The sequence below is a fragment of the Netta rufina genome (assembly GCF_964035555.1).
Source record: "Netta rufina genome assembly, chromosome: 2".
Taxonomy (NCBI): Eukaryota; Metazoa; Chordata; class Aves; order Anseriformes; family Anatidae; genus Netta; species Netta rufina.
This window is the reverse complement of record NC_140124.1, coordinates 158,046,105-158,070,906: the sequence shown is the minus strand read 5'-3', so window position 1 is coordinate 158,070,906 and position 24,802 is coordinate 158,046,105. Positions and strand designations below refer to the sequence as shown.

The 24,802-nt window shown below is 51.7% G+C and overlaps 4 protein-coding genes and 1 pseudogene across 5 annotated transcripts in view; 3 read left to right on the top strand and 2 right to left on the bottom strand.

Moving 5' to 3' along the window:
• The window catches only part of LOC311206828 (feather keratin 1-like), a 28,208-nt pseudogene extending 9,049 nt beyond the window's left edge, over positions 1 to 19,159 (top strand). Inside the window, exon 2 of the transcript in view lies at positions 18,834 to 19,159. The product of the transcript in view is annotated as a feather keratin 1-like (transcript). The remainder of the gene's footprint in view (positions 1 to 18,833) is intronic.
• Positions 4,909 to 5,229, bottom strand: LOC311206847 (feather keratin 1-like; the record flags this gene model as incomplete). Its single annotated transcript, XM_084282601.1, has 1 exon — positions 4,909 to 5,229. The coding sequence occupies one exon, from the start codon at positions 5,227 to 5,229 to the stop codon at positions 4,909 to 4,911; it is 321 nt and encodes a 106-aa protein (XP_084138727.1).
• Positions 8,840 to 9,160, bottom strand: LOC311206843 (feather keratin 1-like; the record flags this gene model as incomplete). The annotated part of the gene is made up of 1 exon (XM_084282593.1): positions 8,840 to 9,160. One exon carries the CDS (start codon positions 9,158 to 9,160, stop codon positions 8,840 to 8,842), a length of 321 nt encoding a protein of 106 aa, XP_084138719.1.
• LOC311206838 (feather beta keratin-like) lies at positions 10,888 to 11,208 on the top strand (the record flags this gene model as incomplete). Its single annotated transcript, XM_084282588.1, has 1 exon — positions 10,888 to 11,208. One exon carries the CDS (start codon positions 10,888 to 10,890, stop codon positions 11,206 to 11,208), a length of 321 nt encoding a protein of 106 aa, XP_084138714.1.
• LOC311206842 (feather keratin 1-like) lies at positions 14,447 to 14,767 on the top strand (the record flags this gene model as incomplete). Its single annotated transcript, XM_084282592.1, has 1 exon — positions 14,447 to 14,767. The coding sequence occupies one exon, from the start codon at positions 14,447 to 14,449 to the stop codon at positions 14,765 to 14,767; it is 321 nt and encodes a 106-aa protein (XP_084138718.1).
• Positions 19,160 to 24,802: the final 5,643 nt, after the last annotated feature.

Here is a 24,802-nt window from a genome sequence, read left to right as displayed (position 1 = left end):
AGGTGGAGATGGTTGACAGAGGACATGGAAAAGGTAGAGGTAGTGAATGTCTTCTTCACTTGAGTCTCCAATAGCAAGAGCAGCCTTCAGTAATCCGGTGTCCCAGAGACCAGCGCAAAACTCAGGAGCAAGGAAGATGTCCCCTAGTCAAGCAGACATAAACAAGTTTAAGGGCTGCAATGAGATGCAACCAGGAGTGCTGATGGAGCTGGCTGATGTCATTGCAACGCCACTCTCATTAATGTGCAAATGGTCATGGAGAGTGAAGGAGATGCCTGAGGACTGGAGGAAAGCAAAAGTCACTCCTCCTCGAAGAAAGGCAGGAAGGAGGACCTGAGGAACTGTAAGCCAGTCAGCCTGATCCCTGGGAAGGTGATTCATTTCCAGGCACACAAAGGACAAGAACATCATCAGCAGTATGGATTCCCAAAGGGGAAGTCATACTTGACTGGCCTGATAACCTTCTGGGCTGAAACAACTGGCTTGGTAAGTGACAGGAGAGTAGTGGATGTTGTCTGTCTGCCTGACTTCAGCCAGGCTTTTGACACTGTCTCCCATCAGATTTTTATGAAGAAGCTGTTGAAGTATTGGCTTGATGACCAAGCAGTGAGGTGGATCAAAAATGGGGTGAGCAGCCAGGCCTAAGGTCAAGGGTCAGAAATTGATCCCAGAGGAGAATGCTGGGTCCAGTCCTGGTGAACATCTTCATTTATGGTGAGGGTGATGGAGCAGAGCATACCCTCTGCATGGTTCCTGCTGACAGAACGCTGAGGAATGGCTGACCTGCCACAGCATTGTCTTGCCATCCTGAAGGACCTTGACAGGCTGGAGAAACAGGCTGATGGGAAGCTCTTGGAGTTCAAACGGGGAAGTGCCAAGCCCTGCAGCTCAGTAGGAACAGTCCCAGGCACCAGGAAATGCTGGGGGCTGCCCATCTGGAAAGCAGCTTAGCAGAGAAGGACCTGGGTGTCCTGGTGGACACCAGATTGAACACGGGGCAGCAATGTGCCCTTGAAGGTAGGAGGGTTAATGGTGTCTTGCATTATATTAGAGGGTGTGTTGCCAGCACATCAAGAGAGGTGATCCTTCCCCTCTACTCAGCAGTAGTAAGGCCCAACCTGGGCCTTCTCAATGAGGAAATGCTAAGGGACCTTGGACTGTTGAGCCTGGAGAAGACTTGGCTCATGAGAGAACTCACATACCTGTATGTCTATGAATACCTGAAGGGAGGGTGCAGAGAGGATGAAACCAGGCTCTTGCGAGTTGTGCAAGAGAGGTGCCTGAGGACTGGAAAAAAGCCAGTGTCACACCAGTCTTCAAAAAGGGCGAGAAGGAGGACTCAGGAAACTACAGGCCTGTCAGCCTCACCTCCATCTCTGCAAAGGTGATGGAGCAGCTCATCCTAGAGGTCATCTCCAAGCATGTGGAGGATTAGAAGGTGACCAGGAGTAGTCAGCATGGATTCACCAAGGGGAAATTGTGCTTAAGTAATTAGATAACCTTCTATGATGAGATGACTAGCTGGGTAGATGAGGGGAGAGCAGTGGATGTGATTTACCTTTACTTCAGCATGGCTTTTGATGCTATCTCCCATAACATCCTCATAGGCAAGCTCAGGAAGTGTGGGCTAGATGAGTGGACAGTGAGGTGGATTGCTAATTGGCTGGATGGCAGAGCTTAGTGGGTTGGGCTCAGTGGTGAGGAGTCTAGTTGCAGGCCTGTGGCTAGAAGTGTCCCCCAGGCATCAGTACTGGGTCCAGTTTTGTTCAATTTATTCATCAGTGACCTCGACAATGGAACAGAGTGCACCCTCAGGAAGTTTGCTGATGCCACAAAGCTGGGAGGAGTGGCTGATACCCCAGAGGGCTGTGCTGGCATTCAGAGGGACTTGGACAGGCTGGAGAGATGGGCCAAGGGGAACCTCATGAAGTTCAATGAAGGCAAGTGCAGGGTCCTGCACCTAGGGAGAAATAACCCCAAGTACCAATACAGGCTGGGGGCTGATCTGCTGGAGAGCAGCTCTGCAGAGAGGGAGCTGGGAGTCCTGGTGGACAGCAGGCTGACCATGAGTCAGCAATGTGCCCTTGTGGCCAAGAAGGCCATTGGTATCATGGGGTGCATTCAGAAGAGTGTTACCAGCAGGTCGAGAGAGGTGATCCTGCCTGTCTACTCAGCCCTGGTGAGGCCACACCTGGAGTATTGTGTCCAGATCTGGGCTCCCTAGTACAAGAGGGACATGGAACTACTGGAGCAAGGCCAGAGGAGGGCTATGAAGATGATTAGAGGACTAGAGCACCTGTCATATGAGGACAGGCTGAGAGGACTGTGCCTGTTTAGCTTGGAAAAGAGAAGACTGAAGGGAGATCTCATCAATGCATATAAATATATGAAGGGAGGGTGTCAAGAGGATGGACCCAGACTCTTCTCAGTTGTGCCTGGTGCCAGGATGAGAGGCAAGGGGCATAGACTGAAGCACAGAAAGTTTCATCTGAATACGAGAGGGCACTTCTTTACTGTGAGGGTGAGAGAGCACTGGAACAGGTTGCCCAGAGAGGTCGTGAAGTCTCCTTCTCTGGAGATATTCAAAACATGCCTGGATGCTATCCTGTACGATGTGCTCTAGGTGATCCTGCTTGGCAGGAGGGTTGGACTAGATGATCTTCAGAGGTTCCCTCCAACTTCAACCATTCTGTGATTCTGTGGTGCCAGGACAAGAGGCAATGGGCACAAAGTAGAAGACCAGATGTTCTGTGTAAATCTGTAGAAACCTTTTTTATAGTGTGGGTGACCAAGTTCTCCTTGGAGGTACTCAAAAGCCACCTGGAGACAGTCCGGGGTAATCTGGTCTTGGTGGTGCTGCTTGAGTGGAGGGGATGAATGAGGTGACGTCCAGAGGTCCCTTCCAACCTCAACCATTCCACAATACTGTGAAACCAGATGACTAGGGATATAAGCTGGTTCTGTTGGAAGACTGTAGGTTGCAGGTAAGTGGGGAAACACAGGGTGGGTTGTCAGTACATAGGGTGTGCTGACTGAGCCAGAGAAGTCCTAGGAAGAAACAAGAGGTGGGAAAAGGATACACCTGAGGTGCCTGTATGCAAAAGCATAGAGCTTGGGAAGTAGGCAGGAGGCACAAGAGCCCTGTGTCAGCTCAGAGAACTGGGATTACCTGAGGCTGGTGGAACAGCTTGTGTGACTGGAGGGCTGCAATAGCATGGACTGTGCAGGAGAGATGTGCAGGGAGGAGGCAGGGGACACGCTGTTTCGTGAAGGACCATCCCAGGTTTTTAGAGACTTTTGATGGGATTGGTAAATCGCTGTCTGGGAGCTTGTGGGTGGCCTGCCTTCCTGCGATGCATGTGGATGTCCTGTGCACTGTCCCTCAGGTGAGCAGGGCTTGTTGCTGAAGGAGATGAGGTGAGGTGGGAAGGGTGACTGTGCTTCTCTGTTGTTGGGCACTGGGGTGACTGGCAGGCAAGAGGCTTAGGAGAGGAATGCCATGCTGGGCTGGGGGCCTGCTGTGAGACAGGTTGGTGACTTTGTGGAGTGGAGAGAAAGGTTTCTGTGCTGGTTGAATGAGACTTGGAAGGGTGAGTGCAGTGTGAGGTGCATCTTTGTGCCAGAACCCTTGTAACGACTCTCGTGCTCGATCCTCATTGTGCTTGTGGCCATATAGTTGCTTGCAGGCCCTCTTTCCTATTGTGTGTCTTTGCCTTTAGCCCTGGAAGTCTTGGCAAAGGCTATGTGGCCATTGAGAACTGCAATTCCTGCTCCATTCATCTTTCTGTGTGAAACAGCCAGCAGAAGGCTCTGTGGATATTTTTGTGAGATTCCCTTGCAGCCTATTACAGTCTCAGTTTGTTCAGGAAAATGTGCAAGAGCCCTAAAGCCTTGCATACGTGAATAGCTGAGGAGGAGGAGAGTGGTTGGATGAGGTGTGCAATGCTTCCTGTAGGGCGTTTTTAGCCTTTACATGACACGGGGCATAGGCCATGGCCAGTAATGTTCCCTTTGTGACTATAGAAATGAGGCCTTCCTGTGAAGTCACGTTGTTCCTCTCTTCTTTCTTTTCACTGTTTGTTTCTTTGATTTTCTTTCTGCTTCTGTGGGAACATATCTTAGGAGGGCTGGAGAGTGGTGCTGGGGAAGAGAATTAGGTGTGTGGTGACATAGGGAGATTGCATCAGATACCTGACCAGATGGCCTTTATGTACCCAAGCCATCGTTTGGGCAAGTGAAAGGCTCGTGTCATGTTCTGGAAGTAAAAATTGTGCCAAGCTATGCTGGCTGTGGTGAACATACTTCCTGGGATAGGTCTTGGCACCTTGGGGAACTCACCAATAGCTTTCTCCAACCATCCCTGTGTGTATGTTGGGATGGGATTCCTATGTTAGGCTTGATGGAGTCTGAGCACAAGACCCTTCACCATCTGGAATGATGGCCTCTTGAGCCCTATTGTCACAGAAGTTGGAAGAGCGTTGAGAGAAGAAACAAAGAGGAGGCATATCAGAATGTGATACAGAATGATTTTATTGAAGAAAAAACATCAAAAAGGAAGGCATACAGAATAGAAGGGACAAATTCTAAGGTGCAAGAAGGGCGATCATCGGCTTCCGTCCCTTGTGTCCAGCAGATATACCAAGAGCAAAAAGGCCTTCCTGTACTGTGATAAATTCACCAGAAAGGAGGTCCCCAAGGGGCTTCTTGCTCTGAGCAAGTAATTGCAGCAGAAAGTACTGGACATAGAATGAGGTGCTATGGAAAGTAGAAAGAGAAAGAAAGTGCCACAAAAAGAAGAGCTATAGCTGGTGAGCCAATGTGCCATAAATTGCACAGAGGTGCATCCTCACTCTGAGAGCTTCCTTGCATGGTTTTGGAGGCTTTTGTTAAGGGTGTTGGCGTGGGTCCTTAGCAGGGGTAGCAGGCTCTTCTGCCAGAGAAGCAGCCCAGGCCTCCCAAGCCATAGCCTCCAAGGCCAAAGCCTCCAAAGCCGCCGGAGGAGATGGGCACTCCCTGGGCGCTGAGGTTGCTGCCCACGGCAGCTGATGCGGAGGATCCAACAGCGGTGTTCTGGGGGAAGGAGCTGAGGATGGGTCCTGGCAGGGTGACCACCACGGTGGAAGGCTGGATGGCGACGTGGGAGTCCTCACACTGCCTGACACAGGGCTCGTTGCAGCTGTTAGCCAGCGGGGTGGGTCCGCAGGGGCGGCAGAGGTTGTAGCAGGACATATTTGTAGTGTGGATGTTCCCTGGAAGAGAGGGTGTTGGTAAGGCTGAGGGTGTTGGTGGCATGAAGAGCAGTGCTGGGGGAGGCCAAGGGAGTGGGGTGGCCTGGGGTTATGGGAAGTATGGCTTAGTGGTGGCAGAAGGGCTGCTGAGGCTGGGGGCAGCGGGCGTGTGGAGAGATAGGCCTAGTGGGGTGGGTGAAGAAGGGGATCGGGGTTCAGGCTCACCTTGTTGGTTGCAGTGGAGAAGGCGTTGAGAGGAGTGTGTGAGGGTGCTACGCGCAGGGCCGGCTTTTATGCTGGTTCTTGAGTGCCCATGGGGCAAGAGAGCCTTTGTGCATGACAGCATTTGGCATGACCTGCTCTTGCATTCCAAAGCCTGGCAAGTAATGAGGTGGGGCATGTTTTTGATCCTGCAACACTCAATTTTCATGTCCTTCTCTGGAGGACATGTCCATTTGGCAATGGTGGCACCTTTTACGTCAAAGTAATTATTAGAGGCCAAAGGATTGCTCTTGAAGGTGCATGTCAAAGCGGGCAGAAGACGTGACCCAGGCATAGGAGAGGAGCGGTGTTTTCAGTGAGCTCATGGTGCTGCTCTTATGTGGTGTGATTGCGGCTCTGTTGTGAGGAGGGGCTTCTTGCATGCGCTGGGCATGAGGTGCAGCCACTTCCTTTTATGACAAGGTTACCCATCTAATAGACCAAAGGAAGGCAGTAGATGCAATTTCTTTGGATTTCAGCATACCTTTTGATACTGTTTCTCACAACATCCTCCGGGACAAAATGTCCAGCATGTACGTAGATAAATACATAACACAGTTGGTGGACTGTTGGCTGACTGGTCAAATTCAAGGAGTTGTAGTAAAGGGGGGTTCATCACGCTTGCTCCCAGTCACTAGTCGTGTTTCCTAGGACTCCATTTTAGACCCAGTTTTCTTTGATGTTTTTGCATATGGTCTGGATACAGGACTCAAAAGCGTACTAAGTAAGTTTACAGATTATATGAAATAAGGCGTTGCTGTTGTCTCCCTCAAGGGTGGGGAGGTTGTGCAAAGAGTTCTTGACAGACCACAGGGCTGTGCAATCACCAGTCATACGAAGTTTAAGAAGAGTAAGTACCAGATTCTGCACCTGGGGCATGGTAACCTGTCCTAGTGTATGTACAGACCGGGGGATGAGGTACTGGGGAGCTGCCCCACAGAAAGGGATCTGTGGCTTCTAGTTGACAGTAAGTTGAGTAATGAAGTGGGGTGTGTTTTCTTACCCCAGATGTTCCCTTTTTGAGTCCTGCTATTCAGGATATGGCCAATTATCATGGCGGTGCATTTCAAGTGTCAGTTTTAAAGACCAAAAAATAGTTCTTGAAAGTGTGTGTAAGGCTGGATAGAAGATGCATCCAAAGAAAGGGAGAGGTGTGGTGTCATCAGTGCCCAGGGAGGGCCGGTGGTGTAGGCACGGTGCCCAGAAGCCTCAAACTGATTTGCTTTCACCTGTGAGCCCCTGCAATGCTCCTGCACCTTATCTATGCTGCTCCCCAAAGGTGCGTTTCCAGAAGCTGTCATTTTTCATTTGCTGTCTGATAAGCTCAGGAAGGGCTTGGAGCACAATGTTCCCCTATAAGACCCAGGTGCTCCTAGTGATGGTTCTGAAATGCTCTCCATACCATAAAGCCAGTGCTTTGCCTCCTCAGGGACAAGCTGAGAAAGTATGGGTGGCTTTGAGAAGGAGCCATAGTTGAGGATTTGGTGAGCCCAAGATCCAGCCTCATCCCAGAGGTGCAACCCTCACTCCATGACGTTGATTGCAGTGTCTTGATGCTATCAGTCAGGGATGGTGGCCAGAAAATCCTTATGGGAAAGAGATGTTCAGTGCGTGCTGACTTCTGACCCATGCTAAAGTCCCTTATCATGCACAGGCCTTTGGGCAAATGAAGGGCTTGTGTCATGTGCCAAAAGAACAGCAGCAGCTCGTTGGTGCTGTTCTCAGTGACATACTTGCTAGGAGAGGCCTTGTGTCCCTTTTCATAGACTCTTAGAATTGTAGACTATCTTGACTGTGAGATGCTGTAGAGTATCCAGATCCTTGAGGCTTCATGAGTCCAAGTCCTGAGAACATACAAGGCAACATGAATGTTAAACCAGATAGAATCATTAAATGATTGAATGTTTTCAGTTGGAAGGCATGTTAATTCTATGATTCCTGTAGGCCTGTTTTAATTACTGGAGGGTCTTTATAACGCCTGCCTGGAGCCTTCTCTTCTCCAGGCTGACCAAGCCTGCCTTCGCAGCATAGGGAAGGGAAGGTTGTCTTTGTAGGAGAGGTGCACCAGCTCTTTGATCATCTTTGTATCGCTCCTTGCAACCTGCTCTAACAGGTACAGATCTGTCTTATGCTGGGGGCCCAAGCACTCAACACAGTCTTCCAGGTGGGGTCTGACAAGAGCAGAGTAGAGAGGGAGAATGGCATCCCTCTGTTTGCTAGCTGCACTTTTATTGGTGCATCCCAGGAAATGGCTGGCTTTCTGGGCTGTGAGTTTACATCGCTGGTAATATCAAGACGTTTCTCCACCAGTACCCCCAAGTCATTCCGTGCAGGGCTGCTCTCAATCCACTTGCTGCTCAGGCTGTATTCATGCTGGGGATTGTCTCAACCCAAATGCAGGACCTTGCAATCAGCCTTGTTGAACTCCTTGAGGTTTGCTTGGGCCCACTTGTTAAGCCTGTCAAGGTCATTCCAGATGGCATCCCTTTTTCCTCTAAGGTGTCAGCCACCCCACTGAGCTTGGTGCCATGCGCAAACTTGCTGAGTGCCTGCTCAATACCACCATGCATGTCAGTGACAAAGAGGTCAAATAATACTGGTCCCAGGACAAAATCCTGAGAGAAAGCACTCCTCCCTGGTCTCTATATGAGCATTGAGCTGTTGCCCACAACTCCTTGAATGTGTTCATCCAGCCAATTATTTGTCTGCTAAGTGGTCCATCTGTCAAGCCAGTGACTATCCATTTTAAAAATAAGGATATATGTAAGAGTGCTGTCCAGATCCTTCTTGAACACCAACAGGCTTGGGCCCAGCCAGCCTGCTGATCCTTGCTTTATTTTGAGTGAAGCTGAAGGAGTGTTGGGAGCAGAAAGGAAGAGGAGACATCGTAGGCTAGCATGCACAAGAACTTTATTGTTGAAAAAGAGTGAAAAGGCGTGCAGAGTAGAAGAGACCTGTCCTGTGGTGCAAGTAGTGCAACCATCAGGCTGTGTCCCATTGTAGAGCAGATTTTCCCAGAGCCCCAAGTTCTTCCTACACTGCAATAGAATCAGCACATGGGAGGTGCCAGGTTGGTTTGTGGCTGCGAGCACGTCATTGCAGTGGAGAGTACTGGACATGGAAGATGGTGGAAGGACAAGAAAGGAGTGAGAGAGGAGTAGGCCATCAATCAGCCATGTTTCCATGCAGCATGGACTGGCCCCCTTCCCTGCTTGAGTGTGCAGTGCCATGAGAAGTAGAGCTGTGGCTAGTGAACCAGTGCGCCATGAACAGCGCAGAGGTGCATCCTCTGTCCGAGAAGTGGCAGACAAGGTGTTGGAGGCTGCTGCCAGGGGTGTTGGTGTGGGTCCTTAGCAGGGGTAGCAGGCTCTTCTGCCAGAGAAGCAGCCCAGGCCTCCCAAGCCATAGCCTCCAAGGCCAAAGCCTCCGAAGCCGCCGGAGGAGATGGGCACTCCCTGGGCGCTGAGGTTGCTGCCCACGGCAGCTGATGCGGAGGATCCAACAGCGGTGTTCTGGGGGAAGGAGCTGAGGATGGGTCCTGGCAGGGTGACCACCACGGTGGAAGGCTGGATGGCGACGTGGGAGTCCTCGCACTGCCTGACACAGGGCTCGTTGCAGCTGTTAGCCAGCGGGGTGGGTCCACAGGGGCGGCAGAGGTTGTAGCAGGACATGTCTGTGTTGTGGAGGGTCCCTGGAAGAGAGGGTGTTGGGATGGCGGAGGGTACTGGGGGCATGAGGAGTGGTGGTGGTGGAAGGCCAGGAGAGCGGGGAAGCTTAGGGTGGGACAGTGGGGAGCATGGCGGTGGGGAGGTGGAAGGGCTGTTCAGGTTGGTGGCATAAGGCGTGTGGAGAGATGGGGTCGATGGGGTGGGTAAAGGAGTGGAGCAGGGTTCAGGCTCACCTTGTTGGTCTCAGGGGAGAAGGCCTCTGGAGGAGTGTGTGAGGGTGTGAGGCACAGGGCTGGCTTTTATGCTGGTCCTTGAGTGCCCGTGGGGCAAGAGAGCCTTTGTGTATGACAACATTTGGTGTGAGCTGCTCTTGCACGCCAATGCCCATCAAGTAATGAGCATGTTGTTCTTCCCACAACCGTCTCTTTGTATTTCATCCTGTTTGGGACATGTTGCTTGGTTCCAGTGGCACCTTCAAAGTGAGAGTATTAGAGGCCAAATGATTTCTTTTAAAGGTGCATGGCAGGGCATGTCAATGATGTGCCAAAGCCTGGCTGATTGCAGTGTCATGAGTGAGGTTTTTATGTGGCATTTATGTCGTAAGGCTCAGCCACACTGGGCTTGTGACTGTGACTAAGTCATTGCAGTGGAGAGTATTGGACCTAGAACTCAGTGCTATGACAAGAAGGGATTAAGAGAAGACTAGGCCATACACTTGCCATTATTCCTCACATCTTTCTGTTTACTCCAAAGCCAAAACCATGTGACTTGATACTCTGCTTGATGGATTCCATTAGGCTGGCTGGGAGAGGCCCTGAGATTGACGACAGGGACAGTCATTAAGGGCCAGCTGGGGAGCCAGCATGTTACACTGTATAGCCAGGATAATATTTTTAGAATTGGTGACTGGCCTTATGGTCTCTCAAGATCTCTCTGCAAAGCCTCTCAGCTCCTGAGAGAGACAACAGCTTTTCGTTATTTACTATCATCTGCAAACTTACTGAGTACACATTTAAGCCTAAATTCAGATGATTATCAAAAGCATTGAAGAGAATTGAAGCTGAGACCATCCTGCTGGGAATGTCAGCAAATGGAGCTCTGTCTCACAACAAAGCAGCAGACCTCTTGAGTACAAAACTATGACCTCACTGATGACAATGCACCTCTCACATGCTTTGGATTCATCTTTTCCCAATCTTTCATGCACCTTCAGAACTATCCTTTAGTCTTTATTACTGTCACTTGTAATATGCTGCCAAGATTCTGTGAAACAAAAACATCCTAAACAACAGGAAATAAAAACGGAGTATTGTGTGAATGACACCACACCACACCTCATTACTTGCCAGGCTTTGGAATGTAAGAGCAGCTCTTGCCAAATGCTGTCATGCACAAAGGCTCTCTTGCCCTGTGGGCTCTCAAGAACCAGCATAAAAGCCGGCCCTGTGCCTTGCACCCTCACACACTCCTCCTGACTCCTTCTCCACTGTGACCAACAAGGTAAGCCGGAACCCCGCTCCACTCCTTTGCCCACCCCATCGACCCCATCTCTCCACACACCTTATGCTGCCAACCTGAGCAGCCCTTCCACCTCCCCACCACCATGCTCCCCACAATCTCACCAAAGGCCTCCCCACTCTCTTGGCCTTCCACGACCACTACTCCTCGTGCCCCCAATACCCTGCGATATCACAACACCCTCTCTTCCAGGCACCCTCCACAACACAGACATGTCCTGCTACAACCTCTGCCGCCCCTGTGGACCCACCCCGCTGGCTAACAGCTGCAACGAGCCCTGTGTCAGGCAGTGCGAGGACTCCCACGTCGCCATCCAGCCTTCCACCGTGGTGGTCACCCTGCCAGGACCCATCCTCAGCTCCTTCCCCCAGAACACCGCCGTTGGATCCTCTGCATCAGCTGCCGTGGGCAGCAACCTCAGCGCCCAGGGAGTGCCCATCTCCTCCGGCGGCTTCGGAGGCTTTGGCCTTGGAGGCTATGGCTTGGGAGGCCTGGGCTGCATCTCTGGCAGAAGAGCCTGCTACCCCTGCTAAGGACCCATGCCAACACCCCTGACAGCAGCCTCCAACACCGTGCCGTTGACTTCTCGGTCAGAGGATGCACCTCTGCACTATTCATGGCGTACAGGCTGACCAGCCGCAGCTCATCATTCCATGGCATAACAAAGCAAGCAAGGAAGGAAGGGCCAGGCCATGCTTTCAGGAAACATGGCCAACATACCTCCTTCTTTCTTCCTCTTTCTCCTTTCCATAGCACAAACTTCCACAGATGCTACTCTCTGCTGCAATAACTTGCTCACTAGCACAATCTGTTTTAAAAACTTCTGGGACTGCTTCTACTACGGGGTAGGGAGACCTTGGGGCTCTGGGAAAATCTGCTCTATGCAAGGCACACAGGCTGGTGGACACCGTCCAGGCACCTCAGAATGTGCACCTTCCACTTGATGCTCCCTCAGTTTCATGTTTTCCTCAATAAAATCAGTCTGCATCCCACATCCTCAGATGCGTCATCGTCCTTTCTTCTCCCAACGCTCTTCCAACTTCAGCCAACAAAAAGAACAAAAAGCAGGGCTCAAGTGGCCATCAGGGCCCAAGCCTCTTGGTGTTCAAGAAGTGTTTGGAGAACACTCTTACATAGCTCCTTCTCACTACCAGGGAAAGACATGATGGGCCACTCAGCAGATAAGGAATTGCCTAAATGATTACATTCCAAGTGTTGTGCTCAGCAGCTCAGTGCCCAGGTATACTCCAGGGGTGAGTGCTGTCCCTCTGGGGTCTCTACTGAGGCCAGTATTATTTAACAGAGTTGTCCCCCACATCAACACCACATATGTGGTGCGTGACTACTTGTGGATTGAGATTGCACCTTTGCATTGTCACTGACCCACTGTGTCATCATCTCCACAAGCACGACTATTTCTCTCAAGGCATGAACAAGAGAAGCAAGGATGTGGGCTATTCCGCAATGTTTGGAAACATGGCCAACTTACATTCTACCATTCTCCCACTTCTTTCCTTGACTTGCACTGTCTCCTACGTGCAGTACGCTCTGCTGCTATGACGTGCTCAAAAGCCAAACACCACCAGGGATCGACTCCCTCTCCACTGCTCCCATCACAGGGCAGGAAGATCTCCTTGATCCTGGAAAATCTTCCGCACACAAGGATGAGATTTTGGTCACCCTACCGGCATCCAAGAGCCCCAGAGGCTGTTCCACTTGCTGCTTCTTCCTTTCCATGTGCTTTCCTCAATAAAGTTCTCAAGAATGCCAGCCTGAAGCTCCTCCTCTTCCCTTCTTCTTCCCATTTCTATCAGTACAAAGGCAAAGATCTAGAGGTCATAGGGCTAGGTTGAAAAGGGCCACAACACCTTAAATGAGATCACCCAAGACCTACAAGTGACCAAACACAGGCTTCATCATGCTAAGGCTCTTCTAACCACACCCTCTCAAAAAATTTCCCCTCATCAGCACACACTACAGCTGCTATCTTCTCTACTGTGATCCCACGCAGTCACAACAAACACTATCTCAGAATGATATGGTCACGAAGGAACCTCTTGACACCGGGTAGGGCAACATCTGTGGTTAAGAACTGTCAGCAGGCTGTCCAGGACCACGTGCAGTGGCATGCAGCCACTTTCCAGGCCACCCCACTGTTTGTTTGTGTAACCTGTACTTGTCAGCTTCTCTGCGAGTATGTCATGGGAGCAAGCATCTAAGCCTTTCCGAAAGGTAAGTTAAGCAACAGTTGTTGCTCTCCCCTTGTCCACCCAGCAGGTCACTTCAAGGTAGAGTACACCAAGCAGGCTCCACTATGATCTGCTCTTTGTAGATCCACGCTGACTACTCCCCATCTCTTTCTTATCATTCATGTGCTTCTCATGTGCTTTCCAGGAGGATTTCTTTCAGAACCTTCCCAGTGACGCATGACAGACCAGTCTGCAGTTTCCAGACATTTTTGCTCCATCTCGTTGAACATAGGAGTGGAATGATTCCCTTCCAGTCTTCAGGAACCCAGTCGCCATAACTTTCAAATAAAGAAGAAAGTAGCCTTGTTAAAATATCAGCCAGGACTCTCAGCATTTGTGGGTGCAACCTTACAGGTCCTGTGTACTTCAGTACATCCAGTGCCAAAGCCTACCCATCTTCCTCAGTAACATGCACTACTCACCTGAGAGACAGCCCACGAAATACTGCCTTTGGCTACTGAGTGGTAGGCCTTCATATTACCCACCGTTTTGAGTTGCAGACTGCATGCCTCCAATTTCTATCTGAAATTTCCAAATCATCTTTCACAAAATCAAACACTGGGCAGAGAAATAAGTTTCCCCCTTGACACAAATCCCAAATATCATTCCCAATAACACAATGGCTCCCAGCTGGCCCTTTCTCACAATCCCTCTTGTCCTCTGCCTTTCATGAATCTCAGGGCTGCTCACAGACCACACAACCCAGCCTGAGAAATCCCATCAAGCAGAGTGTCAAATATAGTGTTCTCTGAGGAGTTCAGCTTTGGAGGAAAGGGTGGGAAGCCTATGGTGTCAGAAAACATGGCCATTGTAGGACCTACTCATCTCTCATTCCTTCTTTTCATAGCACCTGCTTCTATGCCCGATGCTCTCCATTGCAAGGACTTCCTTAGAGCGACAAAGCCCAGTGTGGCTGGGCCGCACCACATGAATGCCACAGAAAGACCTCACTCATGACACTGCACCTCAGGCAGCCTTCAGACACCTCACCTACCTGCCCTCCCATGCACCTTTCTCAGAAATGCTCCAGCCTCTAATTATCAAACTTTGAAGGTGCCGTCAGGACCCAACACCATGTCCTCAACAGGAGAAAAAGAAAAGGTCAAATTGTGGGAAGGACACCACACCCCACCTCATTACTTGCCAGGCTTTGGCAAGTAAGAGGAGCTCACGCCAAATGTTGTCATGCACAGAGGCTCTCTTGCCCCGCGGGCACTCAAGAATCAGCATAAAAGCCGGCCCCGCGCCTCACACCTTCACAATCTCCTTCCAACACCTTCTCCCCTGCGACCAACAAGGTGAGCCTGAACCCTGATCCCTTCCTTCCCCTGCCCCACTAGGCCCATCTCTCCACAAGCCCTCTGACCCCAGCATCAGCAGCCATTCCACCTCCCCAACACCACACTCCCCACAAACCCAGGCCTTCCAATTCACTTGGCCTCCCTCACCACCATTCCACACACCTCTAATACCCGCCACCTTCCCAACACCCTCTCTTCCAGGCACCCTCCACACCACAGACATGTCCTGCTACAACCTCTGCAACCCCTGCGGACCCACCCCGCTGGCTAACAGCTGCAACGAGCCCTGTGTCAGGCAGTGCGAGGACTCCCACGTCGCCATCCAGCCTCCTGCCGTGCTGGTCACCCTGCCAGGACCCATCCTCAGCTCCTTCCCCCAGAACACCGCCGTTGGATCCTCTGCATCAGCTGCCGTGGGCAGCAACCTCAGCGCCCAGGGAGTGCCCATCTCCTCCGGCGGCTTTGGAGGCTTTGGCCTTGGAGGCTATGGCTTGGGAGGCCTGGGCTGCTTCTCTGGCAGAAGAGCCTGCTACCCCTGCTAAGGACCCACGCCAACACCCCTGACAGCAGCTAACAATGCCCTGCAACCAACTTCATGGACTGAGGATGCTCTGATCTCCGGGGTCTGGGAATACCTTCCACACAAAATGCACAGCTGCTGATGGTCACTGTGCCTGCACCTCTGACCAGGGCCCTGCTGCTTGTGCTCCTTCCTTTTCACGAGTCTTCCTCAATAAAGTTCTAATGCATGCCAGCCTGACACTCCTCCTTTCTTCGCATAATGCTCTTCGTTCAAAGGGACCTGGACGGGCTGGAGAAGCAGGCCCATGTGAACCACATGAGGTTCAACAAGTCCAAGTGCAAGGTGCTGCACCTCGGTCAGGGCTATCCCAGACAGGAGTATTGACTGGGAGAAGAACTCATTGAGAGCAGCCTTGCAGAGAAGGACTTGGGTTGTTCTGGTGGATGAAAAGCTCGACAGGATCCACCAATGCCCTCCTGCAGCCCAGAAGGCCAACTGCATGCTCTGCTGCATCAACAGAGGACTGGCCAGCATAGTGAGGGAGTTGATTGTCCCCTTCTTCTCTGCCATTGTGAGGCCCCAGGAATGCTTGGCTCAAGACATTGGTAGGGCAGGTCAAAAAATGCCACAAGACCTCCCCTAGTGTATTGGGTTTACATGGCAAGGTTTTGGTAGTAGGGACTGCAGGGATGGCCTCTCTGAGGAGAATCCAGCAGTTATCCCACATTTGAACAGGGCCTCTTTCAGCAAGATACAAAGGGGCCTGCCGCTGCCCAAGCACAAAAGGTCATCAGGGCAGGTCAGAAAGGGCCACAACACCTTAAATGACATCATCCAAGACCTAGAAGTGACCAAACACAGGCTTCATCCTGCTAAGGCTCTTCTAACCACACCCTCTCAAAAAATTTCCCCTCATTAGCACACACTACAGCTGCTATCTTCTCTACTGTGATCCCACACAGTCACAACAAACACTACCTCAGAATGATATGGTCATGAAGGAACTTCTTGATACCGGGTAGGGCAACAGCTGTGGTTAAGAACTGTCAGCAGGCTCTCCAGGACCATGTGCATGCTGACACTTTCCAGGCCACCCCACTGTTTGTTTGTTTGTGTAACCTGCACTTGTCAGCTTCTCTGCGAGCATGTCATGGGAGCAAGCATCAAAGCCTTTACGAAAGGTAAGTTAAGCAACAGCTGTTGCTCTCCCCTTGTCCACCCAGCAGGTCACTTCAAGGTAGAGTACACCGAGCAGGCTCCACTATGATCTGCTCTTCGTAGATCCATGCTGACTACTCCCCATCTCTTTCTTATCATTCATGTGCTTCTCATGTGCTTTCCAGGAGGATTTCTTTCAGAACCTTCCCAGTGACGCATGACAGATCGACCGGTCTGCAGATTCCAGACATTTCTGCTCCATCTTGTTGAACATAGGAGTGGGGTGAGTTTCATCCAGTTTCCAGGTCCTGTCCCAGTCGCCATAACTTTTCAAAGATAATTGGAAGTGGCCTTACACGGACCTCAGCCAGAACCCTCACCTTCTTTGGGTGCAGCCCATCAGATCCTGATTACTTCTGCATATCCAGATGCACAACCTACCCATCTGCCTCTTCAAGAAGCTCTGCTCACCTGAGAGACAGCCTGCAAAACACTCAGCTCAGCTGCCCTCAGGCAGGCCTTGCCATCATTCCTCCCTTTGGAATGCAAACATCAGCACAAGGTCTATTAATCTGTATGCCTTCAACTCTCCTCTAAAAAATCCAGATCCTCTTTCTGACCATCAAACATGGGGCAGAAAAATAGCTGTCACCCTGACACTCACCCTAAAGAAGACCCCCAACACCAGGCTCCCCAGCTAGCCATTCCCCACAGTTCCACTGCCTCAGCCCCTCATGAGTCTCAAGCTATCTTGCTTGCATCCCCAATCAACCCAAGGGTCCCCTATCAAGCAGTGTGTTAGGCCAAAGCCTAGCCTGGGAACATGCTGGCATCAGCAAAGGGAAGCACTACAGAGTGGCCAAAGCAAGTCTTTGAGAAGAATGGCAGGACTGCTGACATCAAAGGGCTTGCGAGCTCAGTACCAGGCCGCAGGGGACAACAGCCTGCTCTCACAAACAGCCCTCTCCTGCCTGCTTGGGCAGCCACCCACAGGGATGGCCCCAGGTTTGCACAAGACAAAGCAGGCAGCTTCCTTTCTCCCACCTACAGCCTTCCAAGCACCACGGCCACCAAGCCAGTGATACAGTACACCCAACAGGAAAGACAAGGGTAAAGACTGGCTTAGCAAGTTGTTAGAAAGGCAGGGAGGCAGCAAATGTGATGGAATCACGGAATCACAGAATAGACCAAGTTGTGAGGGACCCACAAGGAACATTGTGTCCAACTCGTGGCTCCACACAGGACTACCCAAAAATCAAACCGCATTTCTGAGAGTGTTGTGTTGCAGCAGGCTTGGTGCTGTGATGGCTTCCACAGGAGCCTGTTCCAGTGCCCAGCCACTCTCTTGGGAAAGAGCCTTTCCCTAATATCCAAGCTGAACCTGCCCTGACATAGCTTCAGGCTGTTCCCTCAGGCCCCACTGCTGCTCACCAGACAGAAGAGATCAGCGCCTGTCCCTCTGCTCCCTTCGTGGTGAAGCTGTAAGCTCTGGTGAGGTCTCCTCTTCTCTGGGCTCAACAAAACAAGGGACTGCAGCCACTCCTCATACATCCTGGCCTCTAAACCTTTCACCATCTCTGTACTTCTCCTTTTGACAATGTCTAAGAGTTTTGTGTCGTTAGATTGCAGTGACCAATTCTGTACACAGCACTTGAGGGAAGGCCGCACCAGTGCGCAGTAGAGCGGGACAATCACTTCCTTTGACCAGCTAACAACGCTGTGCTTGATGTAACCCAGGAAACGGGGGAACTTTGGCTGCCAGGGCACCCAGTTGACTCTCAGTCCACTTGCTGTCAACCAGAACTCCCATGCCCTTTCAGGCGGGGCTGCTCTCCTGCCTCTCCTCCCCCAGTCTGGACATAGATCCAGGGTTGCCCTGTCTCAGATGGGGAATTCGCCAGTTGCCCTTGTTAAATTTCATGCTGTTGCTCATAGCCCGGCCCTCTAATTTCTCAACATCTATGTGCGAGGCTTCTCTACTCAAAATGGAGCCCTCGGGAACCCCCCCAGTGACTCCCTGCCAGGCACAGGTAACCCCATTTACAACTACACTTTGAGTCTGACCAATCAGCCAACTGCTCAACCATCACATTAGATATTAGACTAGCTGTGTGCTTGACATTTTTGTCTGGAAGGATATTCTGAGGAACTTAATCAAATCTCTGCTGAACTCCTAAGAGATTACAACAAACGGTGGCTACACATTATAAATGAGAGGGGTAAGATCATCATAAATAAGTGTGCCAGTGTCTCATGCCCAGCAATTCTGTGAAGCCCAGACCAGCCTGCAGTATGGCGATGCCAGCAAATAGGGCCCCCTCCTCGCAACAATGCAGCTGCAAACCGCACCACATGAGTGACATGCCATGACCTCATTTCATGACACCCCACCTCTCCCATGCTTTGGCGACATTTGCGTACTGCCCTCACTACCACTCTCAATGCAAATCCTCCCAAAGAGCCATCCTTACTTAAAAGCTGTTGCGAAGGCCAAATAGACATGTCCTCAACAGGAGGAAATGAAAAAGGTGCGTTGTGGGAAGGACAACACACCCCACTTGTCACACTTTGGCATGCAAGAGCAGCTCACGCCGAATGCCGTCATGCACAAAGGGTTTCTTGTCCCGCGGGCACTCAGGGACCAGCATAAAAGACGGCCCTTCGCCTCACACTCTCACACACTCCTCCAGACGCCTTCTCCCCTGCACCCAACAAGGTGAGCCTGAACCCCGACCCCCTCCTTCCCCACTCCACTAGCCTCATCTCCCTATCTCTCCAGACGCCCTCTGCCCTGAGCCTCAAAAACCCTTCCACCTCCCCACCACCATGCTCCTCATGACCCCAGGCCTCTCCACTCCCTTGCCCCCCCCCAGCACAGCTCTTCATGCCACCAACACCCTCTGCCTTCCCAACACCCTCTCTTCCAGGCACCCTCCACACCACAGACATGTCCTGCTACGACATCTGCCGCCCCTGCGGACCCACCCCGCTGGCTAACAGCTGCAACGAGCCCTGTGTCAGGCAGTGCGAGGACTCCCACGTCGTCATCCAGCCTCCTACCGTGGTGGTCACCCTGCCAGGACCCATCCTCAGCTCCTTCCCCCAGAACACCGCCGTTGGATCCTCCGCATCAGCTGCCGTGGGCAGCAACCTCAGCGCCCAGGGAGTGCCCATCTCCTCCGGCGGCTTCGGAGGCTATGGCCTTGGAGGCCTGGGCTGCATCTCTGGTGGAAGAGCCTGCTACCCCTGCTAAGGACCCACGCCAACACCCCTGACAGCAGCAAACAATGCCCTGCAACCAACTTCATGGATTGAGGATGCTCTGATCTCCGGGGTCTGGGAATACCTTCCACACAAATTGCATAGCTTCTGATGGTCACTTTGCTTGCACCTCTGACCAGGGCACTGCTGCTTGTGCTCCTTCCTTTTCATGAGTCTTCCTCAATAAAGTTCTAATGCATGCCAGCCTGACACTCCTCCTTTCTCCACCCAACACTCTCCACTGAAAGGGTCCTGGACAGGCTGGAGAAGTGGGCCCATATGAACTGCATGAGGTTCAACAATTCTAAGTGTAGCGTGCTGCACCTGGGTCAGGGCAATCCCAGACAGGAGTACAGACTGGGAGAAGAAGTCATTGAGAGCAGCCCTGCAGAGAAGGACTTGGGGGTTCTGGTGGACCAAGGGCTTGACAACACCCAGCGTTGCCCTCCTGCAGCCCAGAAGGCCCACTGCATCCTGGGCTGCATCAACAGAGGTGTGACCTACAGGTTGAGGGAGGTGATTGTTCCCCTCTGCCCTCATGAAGCCCCACATGGAGTACTACCTAAAGCTTTATGGCCCACAGCACAAGATGATGTGTACCTGTTAGAGCGAGTCCAGCGGATGGCTCCAAAGATGATCAGAAGGCTAGAGCACCTCTCCTATGAAGAAACGTTGAGAAAGTTGGTGATGTTTATAAATATGTAAAGGACGAGTGTCAGGAGGATGGAGCCAGGCTCTTCTAGGTGACACACAGTGATAGGACAAGGGTTAATGGGTGTAAGCTAGAACACAGGAAGTCCTGCTTAAATATTAGGCAATTTTTTTTTTTTATGTTGAGGTTTAGAGAACACTGGAACAGGCTGCCCAGGGGGGTTGTGGAGTCTCCTTCTCTGGAGACTTTCAGTACCCACCTGGACACATTCCCTTGTGACATGATTTAGGTGTTCCTGCTCCGGCAGAGGGGTTGGACTAGATGAGCTTTCAAGGTCCCTTCCAATCCTTAATGTTATGTAATTCTGTGATTCTGTGATGTTCAGCCCAGAGAAGAGGAGGCTCTGGGGAGACTTCCTTAAGACCTTTCCATATTTAAAGGAGTCTTTTAAAAAAGATGGAGGACTCTTTACTCATGTAGAAAATGATAGGACAAGGGGGAACAGTCTTCAGCTAAAAGATGATAGATTTAGACTAGAAATTCGGAGGAAATTCTTCGCTGTGAGGGTGGTGAGGCATTGGAACAGGTTGCCAAGAAAAGCTGTGGATGCCCCATCCCTAGAGGTGTTAAAGACCAGTTTGGATGGGGTCTTGGCTAACCTGATCTGGTGGGTGACATCCCTTCCTATGGCAGGGGGCTGGAGTTTGATGATTCTTAAGGTCTTTAAGGGATCCTTAAGGTCCCTTTCAAGGTGAGCCGTTCTATGATTCTATGATGATTCCCACTTCACCCTGTACAAATGCAGTGGAGATGAGGTAGCAGCCCATGGAGAGCCCCTGCATGAGCAGGCCCCCAGGACAGAGCTGCAGCCTGTGGAGAGGAGCCCACGCAGGAGCAGGGAGTCTGGGGGGAGCTGCCACCTGTGGGGGGCCTGTGCTGGAGCAGTTTGCTCCTGATATAGGGCCCCCGTGTTATGGACCTGTATGGGAGCGGTTCTTGAAGAGCTGCTGCCTGTGGGAAGCCCACATGGGCTCAGTTTGGGAAGGACAGCATTCCGTGGGAGTGACGCTACGTGGAGCAGGAGCAGAGAGTGACTGTGAAGGTGCGGTGGACATGAAGCAACAGGGACCTACTGCAGCACACACTCCCCGTTCCCCTGTGCTACTCAGGGGGAGGAGTCATTGGTCCCAGCCAACTTGGTTTAATGAGGTGTAGGTCCTGTTTAACAAATTTGATTTTGTTTTTTGATAAGATCACTCGTTTATTCGATCAAGGGAAACCAGCTGATGTAATCTTTTTGGATTTCAGTAAAGATTTTGACATAGTTTCCCATAGTATCCTAGTGGACAAAATGTCCAGCATATAGCTAGATACAAAAATAATATGATGCGTGAACAATTGGCTAATGGGTAGGGCTCAAAGGGTTATGGTAAATGGGGCCACATGAAGCTGGCAGCCAGTCATCAGTGGGGTCCCCTAGGGCTCCATTTTAGGGCCAGTTCATTTCAATGTTGTTTTAAACTATTAGGAATTAGGACTAGAAGGTGTTTTGAGCAAATTTGGCAATGATAATAAACTTGGAGGAGTTGTGGACTCTGCTGAGAGTGGAAAGGCCTTGCAGAAAGATCTGGACTGACTGGGCAGCTGGGCAATCACCAACTGCATGAAGTTTAACAAGCACAAGTTATAGTGGCTCTCTATATTAGAGAGTCTTTCGAGGTTGTAGAACTCGAGGTTGGGAAGGACAAGGTCGAGTCCCTTTGGGTTAGGATCGGCAGGGACAACAAGGCTAGTGTCCTGGTCGGGGTCTGCTATAGACCGCCGAACCAGGATGAGGAGACGGATGAGGAATTCTACAGGCAGCTGACAGAGGTTGCTAAATCATCAGCTCTTGTACTCGTGGGGGACTTCAACTTCCCTGACATATCCTGGAAGCACAACACAGCCCTGAGAAAGCAGTCTAGGAGGTTTCTGGAGAGCGTGGAAGATAGCTTCCTGACGCAGCTGGTTAGTGAACCTACCAGGGGTGGTGCCCCGCTAGACCTTCTCTTCACAAACAGAGAAGGACTGGTGGAGGACGTGATCGTCGGGAGCTGTCTTGGGCAGAGTGACCACGCAATGGTGGAGTTCACTATTCTTGGCGAGGCCAGGAAGGGGACCAGTAAAACCGCTGTATTGGACTTTCGAAGGGCTGACTTTGAGCTGCTCAGGACACTGGTTGGTGGAGTCCCTTGGGAGGTGGTTCTGAAGGGCAGAGGGGTCCAGGAAGGCTGGGCGCTCTTCAAGAGGGAAGTCTTAATGGCGCAGGAACGGTCTGTCCCCACGTGCCCAAAGACGAGCTGGCGGGGAAGAAGACCGGCCTGGCTCAACAGAGAATTGTGGCTTGATCTTAGGAGGAAAAAGAGGGTTTATAAGCTTTGGAAAAGTGGGCAGGCCACTAAGGAGGACTTTAAAGAAGTAGCGAGGCTGTGCAGGGACAAAATTAGGAAGGCCAAAGCTCATCTGGAGCTCAATCTGGCTACTGCCGTTAAAGATAACAAAAAACGTTTCTATAAATACATCAACACAAAAAGGAGGACTAAGGAGAATCTCCATCCTTTACTGGATGCGGGGGGAAACTTAGTTACAAGAGATGAGGAAAAGGCGGAGGTGCTCAATGCCTTCTTTGCCTCAGTCTTTAGCGGCAATACCGGATGTTCTCTGGATACTCAGTACCCTGAGCTGGTGGAAGGTGATGGGGAGCAGGATGTGGCCCTCATTATCCATGAAGAACTGGTTGGTGACCTGCTACGGCACTTAGATGTGCACAAGTCGATGGGGCCGGATGGGATCCACCCAAGGGTACTGAGGGAACTGGCAGAGGAGCTGGCCAAGCCACTTTCCATCATTTATCAACAGTCCTGGCTATCAGGGGAGGTTCCAATCGACTGGCGGCTAGCAAACGTGACGCCCATCTACAAGAAGGGCCGGAGGACAGACCCGGGAAACTACAGGCCTGTCAGTTTGACCTCAGTGCCAGGAAAGCTCATGGAGCAGATCCTCCTGAGAGTCATCATGCAGCAATTGCAGGGGAAGCAGGCGATCAGGTCCAGTCAGCATGGCTTTATGAAAGGCAGGTCATGCCTGACGAACCTGATCTCCTTCTATGACAGAGTGACGCGCTGGGTGGATGAGGGAAAGGCTGTGGATGTGGTCTACCTTGACTTCAGCAAGGCTTTTGACACCGTCTCCCACAGCATTCTCCTCAAGAAACTGGCTGCTCTTGGCTTGGACTGGCGCACGCTTCGCTGGGTTAGAAACTGGCTGGATAGCCGGGCCCAAAGAGTCGTGGTGAATGGAGCCAAGTCCAGTTGGAGGCCAGTCACTAGTGGCGTCCCCCAGGGCTCGGTGCTGGGGCCGGTCCTCTTTAATATCTTCATTGATGATCTGGACGAGGGCATCGAGTGCACCCTCAGTAAGTTCGCAGATGACACCAAGTTAGGTGCGTGTGTCGATCTGCTCGAGGGTAGGAAAGCTCTGCAGGAGGATCTGGATAGGCTGCACCGATGGGCTGAGGTCAACTGCATGAAGTTCAACAAGGCCAAGTGCCGGGTCCTGCACCTGGGGCGCAATAACCCCAAGCAGAGCTACAGACTGGGAGAGGAATGGTTGGAGAGCTGCCAGGCAGAGAAGGACCTGGGAGTGATGGTGGATAGTCAGCTGAATATGAGCCAGCAGTGTGCTCAGGTGGCCAAGAAGGCCAACGGCATCCTGGCTTGTATCAGGAACAGCGTGACCAGCAGGGCTAGGGAGGTGATCGTCCCCCTGTACTCGGCTCTGGTGAGGCCGCACCTCGAGTACTGTGTTCAGTTTTGGGCCCCTCGCTACAAGAAGGACATCGAGGTGCTTGAGCGGGTGCAGAGAAGGGCGACGAAGCTGGTGAGGGGCCTGGAGAACAAGTCCTACGAGGAGCGGCTGAGGGAGCTGGGCTTGTTCAGCCTGGAGAAGAGGAGGCTCAGGGGCGACCTTATCGCTCTTTTTAGGTACCTCAAGGGAGGCTGTAGCGAGGTGGGGGTTGGCCTGTTCTCCTACGTGCCTGGTGACAGGACGAGGGGGAATGGGCTTAAGTTGAGCCAGGGGAGTTTTAGGTTAGATGTTAGGAAGAACTTCTTCACTGAAAGGGTTGTTAGACATTGGAACAGGCTGCTCAGGGAAGTGGTGGAGTCACCATCCCTGGAAGTCTTCAAAAGACGTTTAGATGTAGAGCTTAGGGATATGGTTTAGTGGAGGGCTGTTAGCGTTAGGTTGGAGGTTGGACTCGATGACCTTGAGGTCTCTTCCAACCTAGAAATTCTGTGAAATTCTGTGAAAGTGCCAGGTCCCGCACCTGGGAAGGGGCAACCCTGCCTATATGTACAGACTGGGTGACGAGACGCTGGAGAGCAGCCCCGCAGAGAGGGATCTGGGGGTTTTGGTTGATAGCAAGTTGAAGATGAGCTAGCAATGTGCCCTAGCAGCCAGGAGGGCCAAATGTATCTTGGGGTGCATCAAGCACGACATTTCTAGTCGGTCAAGGGAAGGGATTGTCCCGCTCTGCTCTGCGCTGTGCAGCCTCACCTTAAGTACTGTGTGCAGTTCTGGGCACCACAGTACAAAAAGTATGTGAAACATCAGCCAGGATGCTCAGTGTTTGCAGGTGCAGCCCTTCAGGTCCCAAGAACTCCTGCATAACCAGCCACAGTCTTCCCAGCATCCTCATCAACAAGCTCCAGTGAGACAGCCTACAAAACACTCACCTCGGCAGATCAGGGAGTGGCATTGCAAATCCCCCACTCCTTGGAATGCAGCCATCACCACTGTGGCCTCAGGTCCACAGCCACAAGCAGCATGCACACCTCCAGCTCCCCTCTGAAAGGTCCACATCGTCTGTCTCAACATCAAACACCATGCACAGGAGTAGGATTCCCCCTTTAGCTCACCCCAGAGAACTCCCATGAACCATGG